This window comes from Mus musculus, chromosome 7 (assembly GCF_000001635.26).
Source record: "Mus musculus strain C57BL/6J chromosome 7, GRCm38.p6 C57BL/6J".
In the NCBI taxonomy this organism is placed as follows: Eukaryota; Metazoa; Chordata; class Mammalia; order Rodentia; family Muridae; genus Mus; species Mus musculus.
In genome coordinates this window covers 118,569,020-118,590,715 of record NC_000073.6, presented here as the reverse complement: position 1 = coordinate 118,590,715, position 21,696 = coordinate 118,569,020, and the positions used below count along the sequence as shown (strand labels likewise).

At 49.1% G+C, this 21,696-nt stretch overlaps 1 protein-coding gene across 3 annotated transcripts in view; it reads left to right on the top strand.

The window, feature by feature from the left end:
* The first annotated feature begins 5,886 nt into the window (after nucleotides 1–5,886).
* Tmc7 (transmembrane channel-like gene family 7) overlaps nucleotides 5,887–21,696 on the top strand; it is a 48,989-nt gene continuing 33,179 nt past the window's right edge. Inside the window, exon 1 of one of the 3 annotated variants that reach the window (XR_003946428.1) lies at nucleotides 5,887–6,112. Coding sequence is in view for 1 of the 3 variants with exons in the window: in NM_172476.4 (NP_766064.2) it covers nucleotides 6,049–6,112 (64 nt within the window). In the remaining 2 variants the exon portion in view is untranslated. Of the gene's footprint in view, nucleotides 6,113–12,337; nucleotides 12,432–21,696 lie in introns of those variants that run through there. The other 2 variants (NM_172476.4, XM_006507550.4) reach the window with 2 other exon arrangements.

The following is a 21,696-nucleotide window of genomic DNA, read 5'->3' as shown; positions in this document are numbered from 1 at the left end:
GCTGGCATGGTAGGCTGGCATGGTAGACTAGACTGGCATGGTAGACTAGACTGGCATGGTAGACTGGCATGGTAGACTGGCATGTAGTGGTAGGAGGGAGTAGCTCAGTCACGTAGTGATTGTCTTAGTTAGGGTTTTACTGCTGTGAGCAGACACCATGACCAAGGCAACTCTTATAAAGGACAATATTTAACTGGGGCTATCTTACAGGTTTAGAGGTTCAGTCCATTATCATGAAGGTGGGAGCATGGTAGCATCCAGGCAGGCATGGTACAGGAGAAGCTGAGAGGCTACATCTTCATCTGACAGCTGCTTGCTACAAGAAAGCTTGTTTCCAGGCAGCTAGGATAAGGATTTTTTTTTTTTTTTTTTGAGACAGGGTTTCTCTGTGTAGCCCTGGCTGTCCTGAAACTCACTTTGTAGACGAGGCTGGCCTCGAACTCAGAAATCCGCCTGCCTCTGCCTCCCAAGTGCTGGGATTAAAGGCTTATGCCATCTTGCTCGGCTTAGGATAAGGATCTTAAAGCTCATGACCACAGTGACACACATATTTCAACAGGGCCACAATTCCTAATAGTGCCAATCTCTGGGCCAAGCATCTTCAACCCACCACACAATGGATCAGCCCTGGGTTATAACTTCTAAAGACCCACCCCTAGTGGCCTATGACCATTAGCCAAGCCCCCACATCACTTCCAAGTCCCAGCCCTGCATAGCTAAGCTGTATAAACACCTCCCCCACCCCCAATTATCCTTCTTCCATGGGTATACTCTTTCACAGACAGCAGGGACAGAATTGCATCCAGCTGGAGCCTCAGTGAGGGTCTTACTTACTTCCCAGGTCCACTATCTCTGAGGAAACTTCCACAGACCTGATCTTGAGGGTCCCTTTTGGGTCATCAGACAGCTGCTCTGATGAAGATGGTAGTGGCCACTGTGCTTAAAGGACAGTGTTCTGCAAGTGTCCTCAGGACTTTCGGGGTGGGGGGAACCCCACTGATGGTGCATCTACAGATGTGCACTGATGCAGATGTGAACTGATGCAGATGTGCACTGATGCAGATGTGAACTGATGCAGATGTGGACTGATGCAGATGTGCACTGATGCAGATGTGCACTGATGCAGATGTGCACTGATGCAGATGTGCAGTGATACAGACAGTGAAGACCAAGACAACACTGGAGACTAAATCCTAAGGTGTTGTGTTCCTAGAAAATTCAGTTCTTGTCAAAGAGGAAGTAGAAATACCAGACAGCTGTTCCTGCGATGCAGGCTCTTGACTCAATTTGTAAACAATTTTTGTAAATAATAACAATTAACAATAATAACAATTATTATTAATGAATATATATTAATAAATACAATAAATATTTATTATTAATAAATATAATAAACATTTATTTATAGTAAATATTTATTATTAATAATAACAATTATTGTAAATAAATAAATGCATATTTATATATATGAGGGTGGGTATGTGTACATAGTACAGGTTCCTGCAGTGGCCAGAGGTGTCCAATCCCCTGGAACTGGAGTTCCTGTGAGCCGGCTGCCACAGGTACAGAGAACCAAACAATCACACTCTATAAGAGTGATACATGTTATTAATTGCTGAACCCTCTCTACAGCCCTACTAATTTTTATATATGTGCACTCTATGTATCTGTGTGTATTTGCCATGTACATGTGTGGGCTCTTAGCAGAACAGCATGTTGGATCCCATGGAGCTGAAGCTACAGGCAACTGTGACCTGTCCTACAGGGATGCGATGATCAAGCGTGAGTTGTCTGGAAGAGCAGTGCGCTCTGTTAACACCAGAACCACTGCTCCAGCCAGCGGTTCAGGGTTTTGTTTCCAAGTTTCTGGGAGGCAGGATGGCCATTGTGAGGGATAGGATTACTGGTATCTTGGTGCTGGGGATCAACCCTCACTTCCACCCTTCAGAGCAAAAGTATTCCTAGCTCACCAACGCTCTCAAACTAGCCCCCAGGCAGGTGTCACCCCCATCATGGCCCTAATCCACATAGCTATTGGGCTTGTCTATTCTTAAGTGCTGCAATGATAGGGATTTTAATAAATGTATATGCTTGGTGACTTCCACTTGTCTAGTGAGAGTCTAGTCAAACAGAGAATTAAAGTGTGTGTGCCAGATAAGAGGTTTCAAAATGGCAGCTTCCAGCTGGGCGTGGTGGCATCTGCCTGTCATCCTAGCACTTTGGGAGGGGAGGATCCTAGCACTGAGAGAGGAGCTTTGTACACTTGGAGCCAGCCTGGGAAATAGAGCCAGACCTAGGTTGTACAATGTTCTTGTAATCACAGTCTTAGGAGCAGAGACAGGAGGGTCCCTGAGGCTCCTGGCCAGCAAGTCTAACTAAATCCTGTGTCACTGAAACACACTGTCATGAAAAACAGGTTCATAGAAGGGAGGTGGTATCCTAAAATCACCAAGCACTAACCAAGATTTGTGGCTCTCCAGGTAGGGGATCTTGCCTCCTACAAAGAGTAGTTCTGAGAGCCTGGGGGTGCACTGGAGAAGAAAGAGTCTGCGAGATGGACACACAGCAGGTCCTGATGCTATGCATTAAGCGCCCCTCCAACCTCTAAACTTTGAAATTGCTGGGCCCTCGTAAGTGTGATCCTGACTGTATCACAGGGTGGTGATTTGAATGAGAATGGCTTCTACAGGCTCATACTTGATCTCCAGTTGGGGGAACTGTTTGGGAAGGACGAGGAGGCGTGGCCCTATTGGAGGAGGTGTTACTAAGAGCAGACTTTAAGGTTTCAAAAGATTTATGCCATTTGGAATGAGCCCTCTCGGCCTCCTGCCTTGTAGATGGAGATGTGAGCTCTCAATGGCTGCTTCGGCTGCCCACTGTCTGCTACCTCCACTCTGCCATCACAGACGCTAATCCTTTGAAACCATAATCCCCAAATAAACTCTTTCTTCTATAAGTTGCGTTGGTTGTGGCATTTTATCACAGCATTAGAAAATTAACTAAGGGGCTGGTGAGATGGCTCAGCGGCTAAGAGCACTGACTGCTCTTCCGAAGGTCCTGAGTTCAAATCCCAGCAACCACATGGTGGCTAACAACCACCCATGATGAGATCTGATGCCCTCTTCTGGTATATCAGAAGTCACCTAATAATAATAAATGAATCTTTGGGGAAAAAAAAGAAAAAGAAAATTAACTAAGTGCTAGGCGTGGTGGTACACACCTTTAACCCCAGTACTCGGGAGGCAGAGGCAGGTGGATTTCTGAGTTTGAGGCTAGCCTGGTCTACAAAGTGAGTTCCAGGACAGCCAGGGCTATACAGAGAAACCCTGTCTAAAAAAAAGAAAAAGAAAAGAAAAAAAAGAAAAAGAAAAGAAAAGAAAGAAAGAAAAGAAAGAAAAGAAAGAAAGAAAGAAAGAAAGAAAGAAAGAAAGAAAGAAAGAAAGAAAGAAAGAAAAAGAAAGCTAACTAAGGCAAGGCAGAGAGCTCCTGAGATGTAAGACCCAAAGGTGACCTCTGGTCTCCACATACTGTGCATATGCACCTGCATAAACACAAAACACTGCACACACTGGTGGCAGCAGCGGCGGTGGTGATGGTGATAGCATCCATTGTGATTCCTCTCTCTTTCCCTTCTCTGCCCCCTCTTTGTTTTTGACACAGTTCTCACTATGCAAGCTAGCCTCAAATGAACACATTCAACTCAGTGATCTCTATTTTCTTATTACAAATACAGTTTTCTGGAAGAGTTGACAGTGAAGTTGGTCATGGTGGTACACATTTGCAATTCCAGCACTTAGGAGGGGCAGGGGGAAGTTCAAGGTTACCCTTGGCTGTATAATGAGCTCATGGCCAGCCTGGGCTGATGAGACCCTAACAACAACAACAACAACAAAACAACAACAACAACACAACACTTCGAGGGTCTAGAGAAATGACTGAACAGTTATGAACATTGGCTTTCTTCCTGAGACCCTGGTTTGGGTCCCAGCACCCACATGGAAGCTCACAACTGTCTGCAACTCCATTTCTGGGGGACATGATGCCCTCTTCTGGTCTCCACTGGTACCAGGCACACACATGGTGTGCAGACACAAACATCCATAATCATAAATTAAAATTAGCTGGAAATAATGAGATGGAAACGTGGAAGTGGGTTGGAAGATGAAGGAAAGCCATAGGAAATGTTTCTATTTGGGGAGAAACAGCCCAGGCCCTGGAGATGGATTGCAACTCATACAGGAGTAAGCTGGTGCCTGCTGGAACACTCCTCACTACCATTGGGTCATATTCTTTATATTCTAGTTCAGTTTTCTTATTTATTTGTTTTGAGTCAGGTTTTGCTATATAGCCCAGGCTGGACTTGAACTCATAATAGTGCTGCCTCTGTCTCTAGAGCTCTGGAGTTCCAAGCCTGCGTCACCATGGCTGGCAATATTTTTTTAAATTAATGTTAATATCCTGTATTAATCATTCAGTAAGCCAGAGAAACTAAAAGGACAGAAACTATGTAAACAGCCAGAGGTCAGCAGACACTATCTAACTGACATGGGAGGATGAGGGCACAGTGTAGGAAAATTCAGAGGGTGAAGAGCACAGGGAGGGACACTGGGAAGCCAGGTGACCTTCAAACAGACGTGGTGATCCCGCTTGGCTGCTTTCACTGCCACTGCTAATGGTCTCCGGTGCCAGCTGGCGTCTGAGCCTTTTAGTAATTCTCAAAATAGCAGTCTTGCTCTGCCCTGTTGCCACCTGCTCGTCCCTGGTCCTCCTCTGATCCACTTTCTTTTTTTGTGGAGGTTCCTGTGTTGTCCAGGCTGGCCTTGAGTTCTTGGGCTCAATCTTCCCGCTTCAGCCTCCTGAGAAGGTGGGACAGCCACTCCATCCATCAAGTCCCAATTCCTCCTTGTTCCTTCTCCTCCTTCCAGACAGGGTATCACTATGTCGCCGTGGCTGGCCTGGAACTTGCTATGTAGATCAGGCTGGCTCACATTTACAGATCCATCTGTCTCCCAAGTTCTTCTTTTTAACTTTTTATTTATGTGTATGTGTGTTTGCATGAGCATGTACGGTGTGTCAGGTGCCTGTGGAGGTTGGAAGAGAGTTCCCTGGAGTTGGCGTTCAGGGTGGTTGTGGGTGTTGGGGATTGAACCCCAATCCTCTGGAAGAGCAGGAAACGCTCTTAACCAACGAAGCATCTCTAAAATCCCACTTTCTTCTTTAAAAGAATATTTTCCAAATTTCATTTATTCGTATTTCTTTTGTGCCTGTATGCATGCAGGGGACATCTGTGAGAGCCCATCTTCTCCTTCTACCCTATGGATTCTGAGGCTAGAACTCAGGCTGCCAGGCTTGGTGGCAAACACCTTTACCTGCTGATTCATCTTACTGGCCCCATTCATTACTTTAATTTTACGTTTTAGCTGTACATGTATATATATGTATGGGGTGTTGGTGAATGAGAACATTTCTAGGAAGAACATATGTAGCAAATCCCCCACCTGCCCTTCCCTCCGGTAACCATGCAAGTTGACTGCACCCTCTAGACAGCCATCTACACACACATACATTGATATATAGCGTGTAAGGTACACATTGACTGTCTTAGTTATGCATGTGTCACACACATACACACACACACACACGAACCCAAAGGGCAACGTTCCACACTTTCTGTTCCACACTTGCTACCAAGTGACAATTTACAATAGTGGGACTTGTAATCCAAGCACTTGGGAGGTGGAGGCAGGAGATTAGGAGCTCAAGGCCAACCTGGGTCTCAGAGTACCAGAAGAGAGGGAGGGAGAGAAAGAGAAAGGGGAGGGGAGGGGGGAAGAAGAAGGGGAGGGCGCACCGAGAGAGTAGGAAAGGGGAGGGAGGGACCAAGGGGAGGGGAGAAGGAGACTGAGAAAGAAGACTGAGAGGCTCCTGGAGGTAGCCGGTCCCCACCCCGCGCCCGTGGGAACGGCCCCGCCCGCCTCTGTGACGTCATCTGGAACCCGACAAGGCAGGGCCGCCGGCAGGCGGCTGGAGGGTCCTCGCCGAGCCGTGATGAGCGAGGGCAGCGCGGGCGACCCGGGCCACGGGTCCAGCCGGCAGCGGGCCGTACACCCAGGTAGGTCGCGGCGGGACCAGGCGTGCGGGGCGGCAGGGTGGCCGTCCTGGTCCTCCGCGGGGCACCGCTGCGGGGAAAGCGGTGGGCAGCGGATATGCCCGGCTAGGAGGCTCGCCTTGCCTTGCCTACCGAGCTGGAGAGGCAGTCCCCACTTTCCACGCGACGATTCACGGACCCAGGCCAGCCTCTAGATCGCCACGGTATCTTATTCTGTGAAGAGATTGTGACAACCTGCCCGCCCCAGCGGCTGGCCCCTAGATATTCCCTTTAGACCCACTCGAAGCCATTCTGTCTCTGGTCTTTATTGCTGTGTGAATTTTGCCAAGTGACTTGCCCTCTCTGAGCCTCAGATTGACAGAATAACAGTGAAATATTAACAAATGCCCAGCACAGCCCCGATTATAGCGAGGCAATAGTCGATGGCAGCCTACTTAGCACAGGAAAAATTTCTTTTTAGTTGTGTTAAATATACAGTCAAATATACAGCTTCCTGAGATTTTACAGAAATGTGTAAAGACGCCGCCCAGTAGATATAGTAGAGCTGCCAACCCCCTGGAGCAGGCTTCCTTGTACTTTGTATTTACTTTGTTTCTGTCTTGAGCCAGAACTAACAAAAGTTATCTGCAGTATGAGTTTCAGTGAGATTGGATCTACGAAGGCAAAGCTCAGAGAGAGGGCATTGGGCTCTTCAGCCTCCAGAAGAAAGACCCAGTCCTGGGACAAAGCTCTGGAAGCAGGGAAAAAAAAATCAGGCGAAGCTCTATGATAGGGTTTTCCCCTTTCTTGCTCAGCTCCAGCTCTGCTGATGTCAGCTTGTTTCAGCCCTTTGGTAACAGCAAGGGGCCTGGAATCCCACAGTGAGGGGCTGGGGGCGTGGCACCTGTAGCGTTTTTCCAGCCACCCCAGGGTCCCATGCAGCACTGTGAAAGCCCAATATCTTTCTGGGTGGCTCCCATGGTTCTTCCTCTTGTTCCAGCATGCTCGGTCTCACTTTGGGTCTTTGCTGAGAGTTGAAGGGCCACTCTAAGCAACCCCTGGACCTCTATAAACTGAGCCATCTCTCCAACCCCCTTGGTTATCTGCAAGGTTTTGTTTGTTTTGAAATTCCCGGGCTAGGTCTTAGAGCCTCACACAGCAGGACAAGAGCTCTCCCTCAGAACTACATTCCCCAGTTCTTTTTACTTTTTAAAGTTGTTTTGGTTTTTTTTTTTTTTTTTTTTTTTGGTTTGGTTTTGTTTTTGTTTTTTGGAGACTAACCCTCTGCAATTTGGGCCAGCCTTGGAGTCCTGCCTCTGCCTCCTGATGCTGGCCAGGCTGGCCTTCACCTCATGACTTGACCTCTCTGGGTGTCCTGGAACACAGGTGCATAGTGTCTGCCCTACACAGATGCTGTTTTCTGACTTCCTAATCTAGCAGCATGAGGTAGGACCTCTTTGGAAATGGACCCCACAGCAGCACTCCGAAGCAGCACACTGTAGCCGAGCAACAGTCCTGTGCTAGACCATGGTGTGCGCATTCAGGAGTGAACCCTCTGGGGTCTCTGCTTCCTGAGTCTGTCACTGTAAGGCTGTAGTCAAGGGGAACCTGGCTTTGCAGTCGCCTGCATCTTTGACTGGCCCTGGAGGGTCCTTCCCACCATGGCTTGATCAACCGGCCTACTCTGCCTTCTCAGGCTGGTTTTGACTTCCCCTCAACATGGCTCATATCCTCCCCAGAGCAGATGACTCCAAGAGAGCAGGCTGGAAGCTATTGTGTTCTGGGGTTCAGTCTTGAAGTCCGTGCCAGATTTCTGCAGCAGCTTCTTGGTCATCGTGGGTCACTTTGCCCAGTGTGAGCACCCAGACATTGGGAGTGTAGCTCTCTGGGGCCATTTTGGGGCCAGTGTTAAGAAAATTTAAGTGTTGACATTTATGGCTGTACTTTCTTGTGCTACGGGGCTCCTGGAAGGTGGCCCCAGTGTCTGACACACTCTGATGATAGTGTTTGCATGGAAGTCCCTCTCCACTGGTTCCTGTTTTAATGCCCGTTCCTCCCAGGCCCACCTGATGGACACTCCAGCCTGTCCATCCACCTTGGGGACCATAACCTTCCTTATAAGGTACATACATCTCTTCCTTCAGTGTCACTTCTTCCCAGAAGCCCTCTTTGATTGCCTCTTCCAGGCTGGACTCTGTCCCCTCCATGTACTCTCCTGAGGGGGAGGGATTCTCCCCCCCCCCCCAATAGTTTGTTTTGCAGCTCAGGCTTTCTCTGGGATTCACCGAGTAGCCCAGGCTGAGCTTGAACTCATGGTCTTCCTGCCTGTGCTCCCCGAGTACTGGCATGGCAGGTGTGTCCTTGCACATCTTGCTGATTCCTCCTTTCCTGTGTGTGTGCAGCCCTGGAGTAGAACTCCAGTCCTCACACGGGCTAAGCAGGCACTTGATCCCTGAGCCTCTCCCCCTTAGCCCGGCTTTGGGGACAAATGCGCTTGGCTCAACCCTGTTTCTCAGAGCTGGATTCATGCAAGTTTATGCAAATCACCTTTCTTGAGGCTTCATCTCCACATTTATAAGGAGATTCTGACAGGCGTACAACCCAAGGCCCTGTCCAGCCTGCTGGAGAGGAGGAGGGCTCCAGCAAAGCCTCCACCTGCCACAGCCACACAGCCTTCCTTCCCTGAATCCTGGCCACACCTCCCAATGTCTCTCACAGGCTCCTAGAGGCACACAGGGAAGCTCCGTTCACCAGGTGTCTGCGGACAGGTACCTGGCCTCCCCCTCTCGCCTCAGTTCCAGACTTCCCTCCCACTCTCTTTCCCGTCCTCTCTTCCATTTCTCCTCTCCTCCTTCTCTCCTGCAAGGAACATTTAATATTCTTTTCTCTTAAGCACTGAAAAACTTTTGTTTGTGACAAGAAATCAAAATATTTCTCTCTCTCCCGCTCTGAAACATTTATGCAAATGTCCTTATTTCCCTCCAACTGGCTAAAACTTGTTTATACAAAGGTCCTGCTGTGTTATCAAAATTTATTATTTTGTTTGTTTTGTGTGTGTTCGTTTGGTTGAGAAGGGTCTCAGTATGTAGTCCTTGGCCGTCCTGGAACTCACTATGTAGACCAGGCTGGCCTTGAACTCACAGAAGACCTCTGCCTTCGGTGTGTGCCACTACGTCCTGCCAAGTTATCAGAATTTAAGTGACCTCTATTGCCTTTGATTTCCTTTGCACTGACTCCTTGAAAACTAGGCAGTCATGAAAAACTTTGAGGTCCAATCCCAGACAATGGGGGCTGGGAGGATGGAATGGGGGTGGGGTGGGGGTGGGGTGGGGGGGTGGGGGTGGGGGAAGACACTGAATTACCACCGCCTGTGTTAGAATGGAAATGCAGTGAACCTCCAGTCCGGTGTGCTTGCTCGCCCAGTTTGGGTCTTGGTGCCCCCTTTTCACAGAAGAATCATCTTGCCAGGCTACTGTGCTCATGTGCCCCTCTGTGTGAGACTGAGAGTGTACGTCTCTAACGCCCTCTCACCCCATGTTGTCTCTCTCCTTCCTCCCTCCTCTTCTCTTTCTTTCATGGAGGTGTGATTCAGACAGGTTCAGCTGTTGTTCATCAGGGTGGAATGATGCAAAGCGTGTCCCCCCACCCCATGAGAACCCACTCTGCCTGCTCTCCCTCATCACCAGTAAGAATCCACTCTGCCTGCTCCCCCCCCCCCCAGTGAGAACCCACTCTGTTTGCTCCCCCTCATCCCCAGTGAGAACTCACTCTGCCTGCTCCTCCCCCCCCAGTGAGAACCCACTCTGTTTGCTCCCCCTCATCCCCAGTGAGAACTCACTCTGCCTGCTCCTCTCCCCAGTGAGAACCCACTCTGCATGCTCCCCCTCATCCCCAGTGAGAACTCACTCTGCCTGCTCCTCCCCCCCCCAGTGAGAACCCACTCTGTTTGCTCCCCCTCATCCCCAGTGAGAACCACTCTTCTTGCTCTCCCTCATCCCCAGTGAGAACCCACTCTGCACACTCAGGAGATTGCGGAGAAAACACCTTAATGATAACTCACATCCCACCCTGGCTGTGTCCAAAGAGGAGCCGGCTGGAACAGGTTTTACTAACATAGCCACTTTAGACAAGTGCTTTTCACCTCTGCTATCATCCTTAAACCTCTCCATTCCAGTCCAGGTCACACTCTGAACAATTTAAACAAGACAGGAGACTGCAAGTCTGGCCACTGGGGCAGATGGGAGATTTACAGGGTAAAGATGTTATTGGAATTATTTCTTAATAGTATTTCTTAACAACTGGTGTTCTTTTTGAATGTTTGTTACCCAGGTCCCTCTTGCCCACCTGGCAGGACTGTGCTTCTCCTGACCTAAATAAAAGCAGACCCGGACTTGGTGATGGCTTCAAACCTGCTGTGCCCTTGAGCTGCCCCTTGGGGGCGTGTTCTTTGATGTGGGAGTAGCCTAAAGGCTGGTTGTTAGTCAGGGCTGTCTCCCTTTGTTATGGCAATGAAGCCTAATTGGAGGTCAATCTTGGTGAACAAGCATTAGCAGAAACTTTCTCTGGAAACCCTAAACTTCAGTTATGGTACAAAATTCTTCTTCCTGCAGTTTCAGCAAGCCTGGTTAGTGTACTGCTAATATTGGAGATCTCCTTCAGCTAAATTCTACTTTGTGTAACCTTAGTATTTCCTTAGCAAGTTAATTAGTAAATCCCTCACTGCACCAATGTAACTAGTTTCTCCTGCATCAAGAGATGGTCTGGCTGGGTCTCACTCATTTCAGCACATCTGCATCACCCAAAGAGACCCGCCCTCATTCAGTAGTCCTTCCTCCTCCTCAGCTTTCTGCAAACAGTCCACTTCTACCTGTCTGTAGATCTCCTATCTAGGCACTGATTTGAAGACTTAATGGCTTCCTCTCAGCTCACCATTGGAGTTCATCCAGGGTCAAATGACACAGTACTCCGTCCCTTTTCATAGGTGACTAATGCTCCATTGTTTGTGGGTCACATGCTGTGTGTGTACACATCCACTCGTGGACATCAGGCCCCTGTGAGTAGAGTTGCTCAGCCCTTCATGTGCACAGCTTTCTTGTTGGAAAACCTTGTTCTCACCTCCCTTTTTTTTCTAACGTTTCAACTTTATTTTGGGTCTTAGAGTGTAGCCCTGTCTAGCCTTGCACCCACCACCCTCCTGCCTCTGTTGCTCAGTGCTGGCATTTGAGCTGTTGTACTATGCCTGGCTACATCAGAACTTTTTATACACTTGAAGACTCAAAGGTCCAGGGTGACGTGCTGCTTGGGTGGTGAAGCCACACAGCCCTGGAGAACCGCAAGGCACATCATGGCTGTGTGTGAGCTGTGTGTGAGCCAGGCAGGGCACCCAGCTTCTTAGGAATCCCCTGGAAGGTTCCCTCTTGAAATCTCTATCAACACCCATCAAACAAAGGTGGAGAATTTCTTCTGTCTTAGGGACAATGGAGTCTAGTCTTCATGACTGCCCTTGAGCAAGAGAATTTCTGTGTGTCTGTCTTACCTAGGAGCTGGGACATGAGAGTCTGAAGCATATTTTGGGATATTGTCCCAGAGCCCTGACAACACTGTGGGTACTTTTGTTTGGTCTTTGTAGCCCTAACAGCATAGGGATTGTGACAGGCCCATTGTGCCTGGACCTCTGCAGATGCACCACCAGGCATGTGCATGACCTTAAAACCGTTCTTCACGTCTGTTTGAGTCAAGCCTACTCCAGCACAATAGATACGAAGACATATAGCTATTTATGTCTTCCTTTATCTGCGTAGCCCTTCATCCGGGGAGTGACCCACCGGATCACCCTTCTAGGCCTCTGAGGAGGGTAGAATGTTCTGGACTAGGCTGGAGATCACTTGAGCCTTTTTTTTTCAGTCAGGTTCTCTTGGGGACAGCTATTTTTGCCGCTCTGTCTGGGGGAGCCCAGCTCTGCCCAGGGTTAGAACGGGGACCCAGCTCAGAGGTGGCTTTCTTTGTTTTTTCAGGAAGTGAGAGGTCTGAAGGGATAAAAGGGGGAAATAGCTTTGCAGGGCTGTGACTTGGTTGCAAGCCGATGCCTCTACCAAGGAGAGAATTTGGGTCTGGGACCACCCAGTCAAACTGGGCTGTGTACTTGAGGTACTCTCCCAGAAGGAGGAGGAGGAGGGAGGCAAGCCAGCTCTAACCAGCAGGCCCTTGGACTGGTCCCCAAGGAGCCAGCCTTCAGAAGACAGGGCATTGAGCTCCAAGTCAGGCACTGGGAAGGATGCAGTGAAGAGAAGGAAGGGGAGAAAATCCAAGGGAGTCCAGCCGCTGGGAAAGAAGTAACACAAAGGTGGAGGTGGTATGTGTGTGTCTGTGTGTGTCTGTATGTGTGTCTGTGTGTGTGTGTGTGTCTATGTGTGTATATGTGTATGACATTACCAGCCCAGATGGGGTAGGGCCTCTGAAGTGACTCTAAGCTGAGGCAGGGTGATATAAAGAATGTTTGGAGCCTTTGCTGGCAACACAAAGGGAAGGGACCTTCAGAGAGGGGCCCAGAAGGGCAGAGGACAGGAGAGCTAAGGTGCTTGTCTGCCGAGCCTGGTGGGTGACCGGGGTTTGATCTCTGGTCCACATGGAGGAAGGGGAGGACTCTCAAAAGTTGTCTGCTGAGCTCCACAGTGGTCTTCTTCCCCCCCACACGCCTGTGCTTCCTGGTACACCCCCTACACACAACAGGGAAATGTAATTTTAGAAACCAAACTTAAACAAAATAAGTGAAGAACCAAGCAAGGTACTGGTGGCCAGTCAGCAGGGGGTGGAAGGAGGAGTTCTAAGGCTCTAGGCCATCCTGTCTGTATAGAGACTCTGTCTGGAACAAAGAGTAGGGAGAGTGGGAGGGAGGAGAGAGGAAGTAAGGACCCTCCCCCACCACACACACACACACACACACACACACACACACACACACACACGCCTGGTTCTGATTTCTGTCCATCACTGGCTTACTGGCTGACCTCCAAGTCTACAGCACTGCCCTCTCCTTTCTATCTTTTAAAATTCTTGTGTTTTTGTTTTTTTGTTTGTTTTTTAGGAATTCATTTACTATTATAAGTAAGTACACTGTAGCTGTTTTTAGACGCACCAGAAAAAGAGGGTACCAGATCTCATTACGAATGGTTGCTGGGATTTGAACTCAGGACCTTGGGAAGAGCAGTCAGTGCTCTTACCTGCTGAGCCCTCTCACCAGCCCTGCCCTCTCCTTTCTGAGAAGTCCCACATATGTGGTGGCTACTTGGGGGCTGGAGAGGTTGCTCAGTGGTTAGGAGCACTGGCTATGCTTGCAGAAGTTCCATGTTCAGCACCTACGTGGCAGCTCAGCACTCCCTGTGACTCCAGTTACAGGGGATCCGACATTCCCACACAGACATACGTGCAAGCCAAACACCAATACACATAAAACAAAAACGAATTATTATGAAAACAAAACAAAACAAAACAAAACAAAAAGAAAAACTCTGGCTACTGAATGAGGCTCTAAGTCCAGCATCCTGCGACCCAAGGAAGAGAGCAAGAACCTCTTCGTTTTGTAGTTGTATTTTATTTCTTCCAGTGTGCCCTTCCAAAAATGGTAACCTACATCTATCTATCTAGGGACACAGCTCTGTGATAAGTCTCCAGGCCAGGTGTGGGCTTCCTCTAACATCTAAACTTGGAAGCTCCCCGAATTGTATCCATGGTGACTGCTGATGTGGGGGCAGGGCAATCCTCTTCCCCCTGCACTGGACTCCCTTCAAGTCTGTCTTTCCAGTCAGTAGCCTCGATAACTTTGCTTCACTCTTGACTGCTTTTGAGTCTTTTCTGTGGTGGATACCAAGATCCTGCTGCACCTGGCTTTAAGGTCCCTGAGGATCTAAAGGACCCAGCCCCTGGCTGCCCAGAGAGTAAAATGTGTTTGAAGAGGCCTTGGGGGAGATCTTAGAGGAGCAGGGTGGCCCAGGTTCAGGCAAGCCACAGCCTGTTGGTGCAGACTCTACAGGCCCGGGTCTGCATTTGCCTGTGGAGTCTGCAATGTAACTTTCTTAAGTTCTTTCAGAAACTCAGTGATGTAAGGGTTTGTCCTGGTAGTTTTCTTTGTCAACTTGACAACCTGAGTTGGGAAGAAGGAGCCTCGGCTGAGAGACTGTGTGTATCAGATTGGCCTGTGGCCGTGTCTGAGAGAGATGATCTGGACTGGTAATTGATGTGAGAGAGCCCAGGACTCCATCCCGAGGCATATGCTTATAGCTTGCAGCCTAGATAAAGCCTACCTGGGCTAAAAGAGCAGGGTGAGCATGAACCAGAGAGGAAGCAGGTACACAGCGGCCCTCCATGGTCTGCTTCGCTTCCTGTCCTGACTGCCCTCGGTGGTGAACTTTGTTACCTGGAACTGTAAGCCAGCCCAGCCCTTCCCTACTTAAGTAGCTTTTGGTCCTGGTATTTATCACAGCCAACAGAAAGCAAACCAGGGCAGGATTATTTGTTTCACCTCTGTGGAAACTGAGGCACAGAGAAACGACTTGACAAGCCACGTGTGGTGGCTTATCCCAGGCGGATCTGTGTGTTGGAGCCTTAGTTCACAGGGTACTGGTATTGGAAAGGGATAGACGTGGTGCTCCACACCTGTAATCCTAGCAGTTAGGGGATGGAGCCTGGAGGATTGAAGTTCAAGACCCACCTCTGCTAAGTATTGAGACCAGCTGGAGTTACATGAGATCCTGTCTGGAAAAACCAAGAAAAAAGAAAAGGAGGTGGAACTTAATGGGGGGGGTGCCCACCAAAGAGACTGTGGAACCCCAACTCCTTTCTGACTTCCAGTGACATCCTGCTAGGCAGTGTTGTATCCGACCTGCGTCCAGGAGCAGGCCCAGCCTCACCCAAGCTTAGCCTGTCAGGCCCCGTGAACTGCCACAGTGCTATGCAGAGTTCACCTGCCGGTGAAGAGCTAGCCGCTTTTGTATTTTATGACAAATCCATTGATGAAATCCGGAGCAGCGCACTGTGGCCACCCAGGAGCAGAGAAATTCCCAAGGTCACTTTTGCACGTGTCTGTCTGAGGGACGTTTGTTAGGTGCCAGGCCACCGCCATGCCATGGTGGAGGTATGGCGTGCGCATGTCCTGAGGTTTTTCCCTCGTGGTTCAAGCCCTGGCTCACGTTGGGGCAGAGTTTTTATCTTAGCTGCAGAGGAGGATAGGGCTTGAGAAGACCAGCTGTGATCCAGCCCCTGCGAGACCCAGCGGGATCCAGTGTAAAAGCTTTCCATAATCGTGACGTATGCTCCTGCACTGTGTGCGTGTTCCCAGAGGCTGCCTACGTTGTGTCCAGTAACACTGGACATCACTTACTTGTTTGTGATCCATTTGTTTGTTTGTTTGTTTACGTGGTGCGTGTGTGCGCACGCGTGTGCAGGTGCACATGCACATGGAGGCTAGAAGTCAACATTGGGTAATGTTCTCAGGTGCTATCCTATTTAAACTTTTTTTTTTTTTTTTGCAAAGCAAGCAGGCTAAAGGCTGGCTCCAGGGGTCCGCCTGCTCCCACCTTCCCAGCGCTTGGATTATAAACCCATGCTCCTATGCCCAGCTTTTCCATGAGGTTCCTGGGGATTGAACTCGGGTCCCTGTGCTTGCAAGGCAAGCAGTTTACCAACAGAGCCATGACTGCAGCCCTATTTGTATTTGAGAGAGAGCCTAACCCAGACTGGCTTTAGATTCTCAGTCCTCCTGCCTCAGCCTCTGTCTTCTGATTCTTTTGAAGCGGTCTTGGTAGAGAGAAGACAGTCCACAAAGGACTAGCCTGGCCCCTGCCAAGAAGACACCTCCCCTGCCCGTTCCAGATGGGCTCACACAGTAAACTTATCAATGAAGAAGTCCCAGCTTCCACGCGGGTCTCACCACATTAGCTGCCACCCGTTTTTGTGAATAAGCTTTTGTTAGAACACAGTTGCGGCTGTCACTTGGGGATTTTTCCTGCTATGTGGGCAGCAGGGATTTGAGACACGTGAGTTTTCCTCTGGCTCTTGTCTAAACACTTTACATATGGGAGCCGACTAGTTTCAGGACAGCTGTTCCCGTTAAGGTACAAGGTGGTCAGGACGCTTGCTTGTCCACACCGGTAGGAGGAGGAGCTGGGCTTTAGCACCAGGCAGGTGGCCAGGGAGGCAGGGCTCTGCCCTGCATGTCTTGCTCATCATTAGGCACACAGACTCATAGGAACTAGCCCATAACCAGCACATTGGACTCTCCTCTAGCTTAACAGCTAGGTAATACAGGCACTTGGCCCAGTGGTAACTTTGATTAGCAAGTTAGTCACCTGCTCCCGAGGGCAGTTTGCTCATCCGGTTGTAAGATGTGGGGTGTAGCCCAGCTGCGCTCCTGTCCTGGCTGTGACACCAGCTGATCTGACTCAGGTTGGTCCTACTAGCCTGCTATCCAGGTGTCTGGCAGGCTTCTCCACACTTCCCTTGGCTCTGGGATCCAGGAAGAAGGCTGTTCCACAATATTCCTTATAGCACCAGCCACGGGTCGCTTTGGACATGTGACTAAATGAAAACTGTCTTTCCTCGGTCACACCTCGCTTGCTTTACAATCCCAGATACTTTCCCTCCTGTCGGGTTTCTGTTGATGAGAAGAATGGAGAGCAAAATCATCTTGGGAAGGAAAGGGTTTATTTCGGCTTAGATCTCCAGGTTATAGTCCATCACTGAGGGAAGTCAGGGCGGGAACTCCAGGCAGGGACCTGAAGGCAGGAACTGAAGCAGAGGCCATGGAGGAGTGCGGCTTACTGGCTTACACCATGTGGTTTGCTCAGCCTGGTTTCTTTTTCTTTTCTTTTTTTAAGATGTATTTATTTATTATATGTAAGTTCACTGTAGCTATCATCAGACACTCCAGAAGAGGGAGTCAGATCTCGTTATAGATGGTTGTGAGCCACCATGTGGTTGCTGGGATTCGAACTCTGGACCTTCGGAAGAGCAGTCGGGTGCTCTTACCCACTGAGCCATCTCACCAGCCCCTCAGCCTGGTTTCTTACACACCCCAGGACCAGGATCACTTGCCCAGGGGTAGCCCCACTCACAATGAGCAAGGCCCTCCTCCATCATTCATCAAGCAAGAAAATGCCCTCCCCCCACACTTGCCTACAGGCCAATCTGATAGAGATTCCCTCTCTGACCTCTCAGGGTACCAAACGGTATACAGACACGCATACAAACAAAAAACTCAGAAATAAATAAATCTAAAAAGTAAAAGAGATTCTCTCTTCTCATAAATGTCTAGGTTTATGTTAAGTTGGCAAAAACCAACCAATACTAGACCTTCCTTGTGGGAAGTACACCTAGCTTGGACCATAGCCATGGTACCGTGTAGAGACAGTGGTAGCCACAGTGACCCTGCCTAACCCCAGTTCGAGAAGCATCCCTCTGGCACAAACCCTTCATGGCTCCCACTTTATCAGACAAAAGCGAGTGTCTTCCCTGATACTCAAGGCCCCTGGCCTGTTCTATCCCCCATGATTTACTGTCCTCCTGTTGACTCCCACCAATCTCTTTCTCAGGCCTGCCGAGCTCCATCTGCCTCAGGGCCTTTGCACTTGCTGTTTTCTTCTTAGACAGCCTTTCCCAGGAAGGCTGCATAACTTTCTCCCTGCTTTCCCCACCTTCCTCAAATGTTACCTTCTCAGGTACCAAATCCTACTTGGCCAAGTGTAAGGAACGATGTGATGTGATTCTTGTCCCTGGAATAGAGTCAGCAGGGCATGGGCCTCCATGGTGTGGATGGTTGTTGTGGGCGTAAGGCTTATTTGTATAATAATAGACATATTTTCATGCTCCTCCTTGGAGGAATAACCTTAAGGTTCATGACTCCATGAGAATCAGAGACAGCACAAGTCTAGGAGGTGAAGGTGTATCTAAAGTCTCAGCAAAATGGTAGGATGTTGTGACTTTAGGCTGTGGGAAAGAACTCTAAAAACATGAGTTCAAAAATATATAATTTCTCAACTATGGAAAATATAAGGAAGGGATTAAACTGAGGTCATCAGACCTGGTGCCAAGTGCTGAGCCATCTTGATAGGCCATATATCACTTGATGAGTATCTTGTGTGTGGTAGCTTTTAAAGTAGAGTCTCTGAATTCTAGAAACTTCTAGATAAAAAGCCTTTGGAATCTGTATGTATATGTATTTATCAAGCTTCCTCTCTCTGGTTAGCTTCCGGAATAACAATGATGTCAAACCGCAGGGAGTGGACAAGTGCCCAGGAACCAGTGTAAGCAGGCTCTGCAATCAGTGTCTCCCTGTTGTGAGATTGTTTGAGAACAATGAACTGTGCTCCTAACAGATCAAAGTGCATGTCCATAAACACGTCTGTGGAGAGAATCTCAAACAGGAACATCGAGTACAGTCAGTGTGTACTGCCAACTCCCCTCCCCCTGGGACATGGCTCACACTTACAATCTGAGGTCTAGGGAGGCTCTAGGAACTTCAGTTTGAAACCAGCCTGGGCTACAAGTCGAGTTCTAAGTTGGCCTGAGCTACAAACATAAACACCCTGAAAAACAACCACTAATTTTATTTTCAGTTGTAAAAATGTATCATCCATATGGAAAAGAATAATGTTTCATGATTAATTATTTGCCCCTTGTTTTTTTGCACCCTGCTTTCTAGGGTGCTAACCACATACTTTGATCAAAAACTTGGTAGATAATTGAACAGTGTCCTCAAAACCAGATTCATCCATTCCCAATTCATTCATTCATTCATTCATTCATCAGTTATTTATCAGACACTGACATGTGTCAAGTCCTGCACAGACCCAGACGATTCATGGTGGTGGAGAAAAATGGGGTCCCTGAGAGAAGAGAGAGACAATACACATTAAACAGCCTAGATTAAGGATTGGAATGACTGTCATGTGTCTCTCTCTAAGAATTCCACGATGGCTCTGCTGTCACACCTAAAAGCTGGGCTGGAGCGATGGGTCAGCGGTGAAGAGCAAGCACTGATCTTGCAGAGGGCAGGAGTTCAGTCCCCAGCATCCATATCGGGCAGCCACAGGGAACTGGATGCCCTCTTCAGGCCTCCTCAGGCACCTGCATACATTCGCAAAAACAACCCCTCCCCCCACACAAAAATAAAAAGTGACTGAAAAGGCTAAGGCCACAATGTGTGACAAGTGCTTAGTTCTGATGGAAAAGACAGAGCAGGCATTGGAGTTCAGTGAGAGAGTATGTGCTTAACATGCCCAAGGCTCTGAGTTTATCCCCAGCAACATACATACACATACTTAGATGATGTGGTGTGTGTGTGTGTGTGTGTAGTGTATCATAGCACAGTGGCACAGCACAGCACAGCATAGAAGAGAGTTCTTTGTTTCAGCCATCCATTGGCACTTTTGGAACATGTTGCCCATGGGAAGAGAGGACACTTATCCTCACAGTAACTGGCAGATTCTCCATGACTCACAAGGTCATTTTTTATCCTGAGTTCCACGAACCTGAGAGTAGGAAGCAAAGCCCTAAGTGTGCTCAGCACCAAATATGGCTGAAGCGCCTTTGGCAGGCATGCAGAGGGATGCAGGGCCTTTGGAGACACTCAGATCATGCTTGGCCAGTCTCTTGAGAGTTTATAGTTTTCACTAGGATGTCAGGACCCAAGGAAGCCCTTCTTCACATGTCCATGCTTCTGTTCTGACATTCATTCATTCATTCATTCATTCATTCATTCATCTATTCATTTGGTCTTCAAGTAGAGGGCCTTCTAGGGGCAAGACACTGCTCTAGACTCAGAGACTCGACTTTGAGCTGAGCCTGGTGGTGCAGGCCAACCATCCCAGCTACTGCGGAGGCTGAAGCAAGAGGAATTTGAGTTTGAGGCCACTCTGCGGCTGATGGCAGAGCATTTGACTGGTGTGCCTGAGGCCCTGGGGTCAGTCCCAGTTCTGAAAGAGAGGAAGGAAGCTCCCTGCTCTGACCCATGCCACCTGTCACCCTTGCCCTCCTGCCCTAGTAACAGCCTAAATGCTGCAGTCTGATCCCAAGAAATTTTAGGTATTTCTCAGCAGTCACCCCGATGTTGGAAACATGCAAAGGCTTAGTTAAACAGCCCCCATACTGACCTAAGGGGCCACACTGATGGCAGGGCTAAGTCAGAGGAGCACCTGACACTCATATTCCCCAAGGACAAGCTGCCCAAGGCTCAAAAAGGTGCAGCCAGAGGCCGTGATTGTCTTAACATGAGCCTTGGGCGAGTCGTCATCTCTCTGAGCCTCAGTTTCCCCGTTAAAGAGCCAGGGCCCCGAAGCCTATGAGAGGCCTGGTGGAGTTTTGAAACCAGCACAGCCCTGTATTAAAGCTGGAGGGAGAGTCTAGGGATGAGGACAGCACTGGAAGTGTTTGTAAAGGAGGTGGGAATGTTCTCTGGAGCGGCTGGAGAGAAAGACATGTGTACAGCTTGGTTGGAAGCGGAGGAACATTTAGCCATTTTACCTGTGTGTCATGTTAGCGTTTATAAGGCTGTTGCAAGTCCACAGCCCATTTCATGGGGGAAGTCAGGACGTGGGTAATGTGATTGGATGTTAGGTCCATCCTTAACCCAGTGTTTAGTAGCAAGTGGGCAAGACCCTTTAACTCCGTGTGTGTGTGTGTGTGTGTGTGTGTGTGTGTGTGTGTGTGTGTGTGTGTGTACACGCACACCATAGACATGTGGAGGTCAGAGACCATCCTTCAAGAGTCAGTCTCTCTTTCTGTGAGTTATGGGGCTCGAACTCAGGTCTTCAGGCTTGCACTGTAAGCTCTCTTACCTGCTGAGCCAGCCCATGATGGTGAATCTTCATTTTCTACTGTCTCCTAGCTGATTCTAAATCTAGTCAAGTTGAGTCAGTCTCTTGTTGTATAACCCCAGCTGGTCTCACCCTTGCAGCAATCCTCCTGCTTCAGCCTTCTGACTGCTGGCCTTACTTGTATACACGGCTAGGCTTCTCTTTCAGTACTTCTAACAGCCAAGCCCGAAGGGAGAGCTCACTGACGCTCACAGTGAGACAGGTGTCCATGGTTTGTGGTGACAGATGCCCTCCGTCTGAGATGAGTAGAACTGATGTCTTCCTGGGGTAGCCTGGCTGGTGGGTAACAGTGCAGATCTGAAGCCAGCCCAGGCTTCGGTTCCCATCTGCACTGGTTCCTGACCCCTACAGTTGTTGAATATTCAACAAGCCCCATATTCAAAGACCTTTGTTCCTGGTTAATAACAGTTCTTTGTTGCTGCCTAGCGGGAGGAGTGTCCCAAGGCTGCACCCTTGCCCTGCTGCCTTCTAGATTGAACCTAATAGCTGGAGGCAGCTCTGCCTGTCACTGGAGTGCCTCACATCCTCAGGGTGTGTTGGTATGAATGTGGCATGGCTTGCTCATGGAGGTTGGCAGAGCCTGGGCGCGTGTCTCTGCGTCATCCACAGTGAGACAACTGCTGTCTTGTGTCTGAGCATGCCTTTCAGGGAGGGGCAGAGGTTTGGTAATCTGAACGTTCCAGAGAGACCTGGAATGCAGGTCCCGGGTCCTCCCCAAGCCCTCTCACACTTCCTGGAACA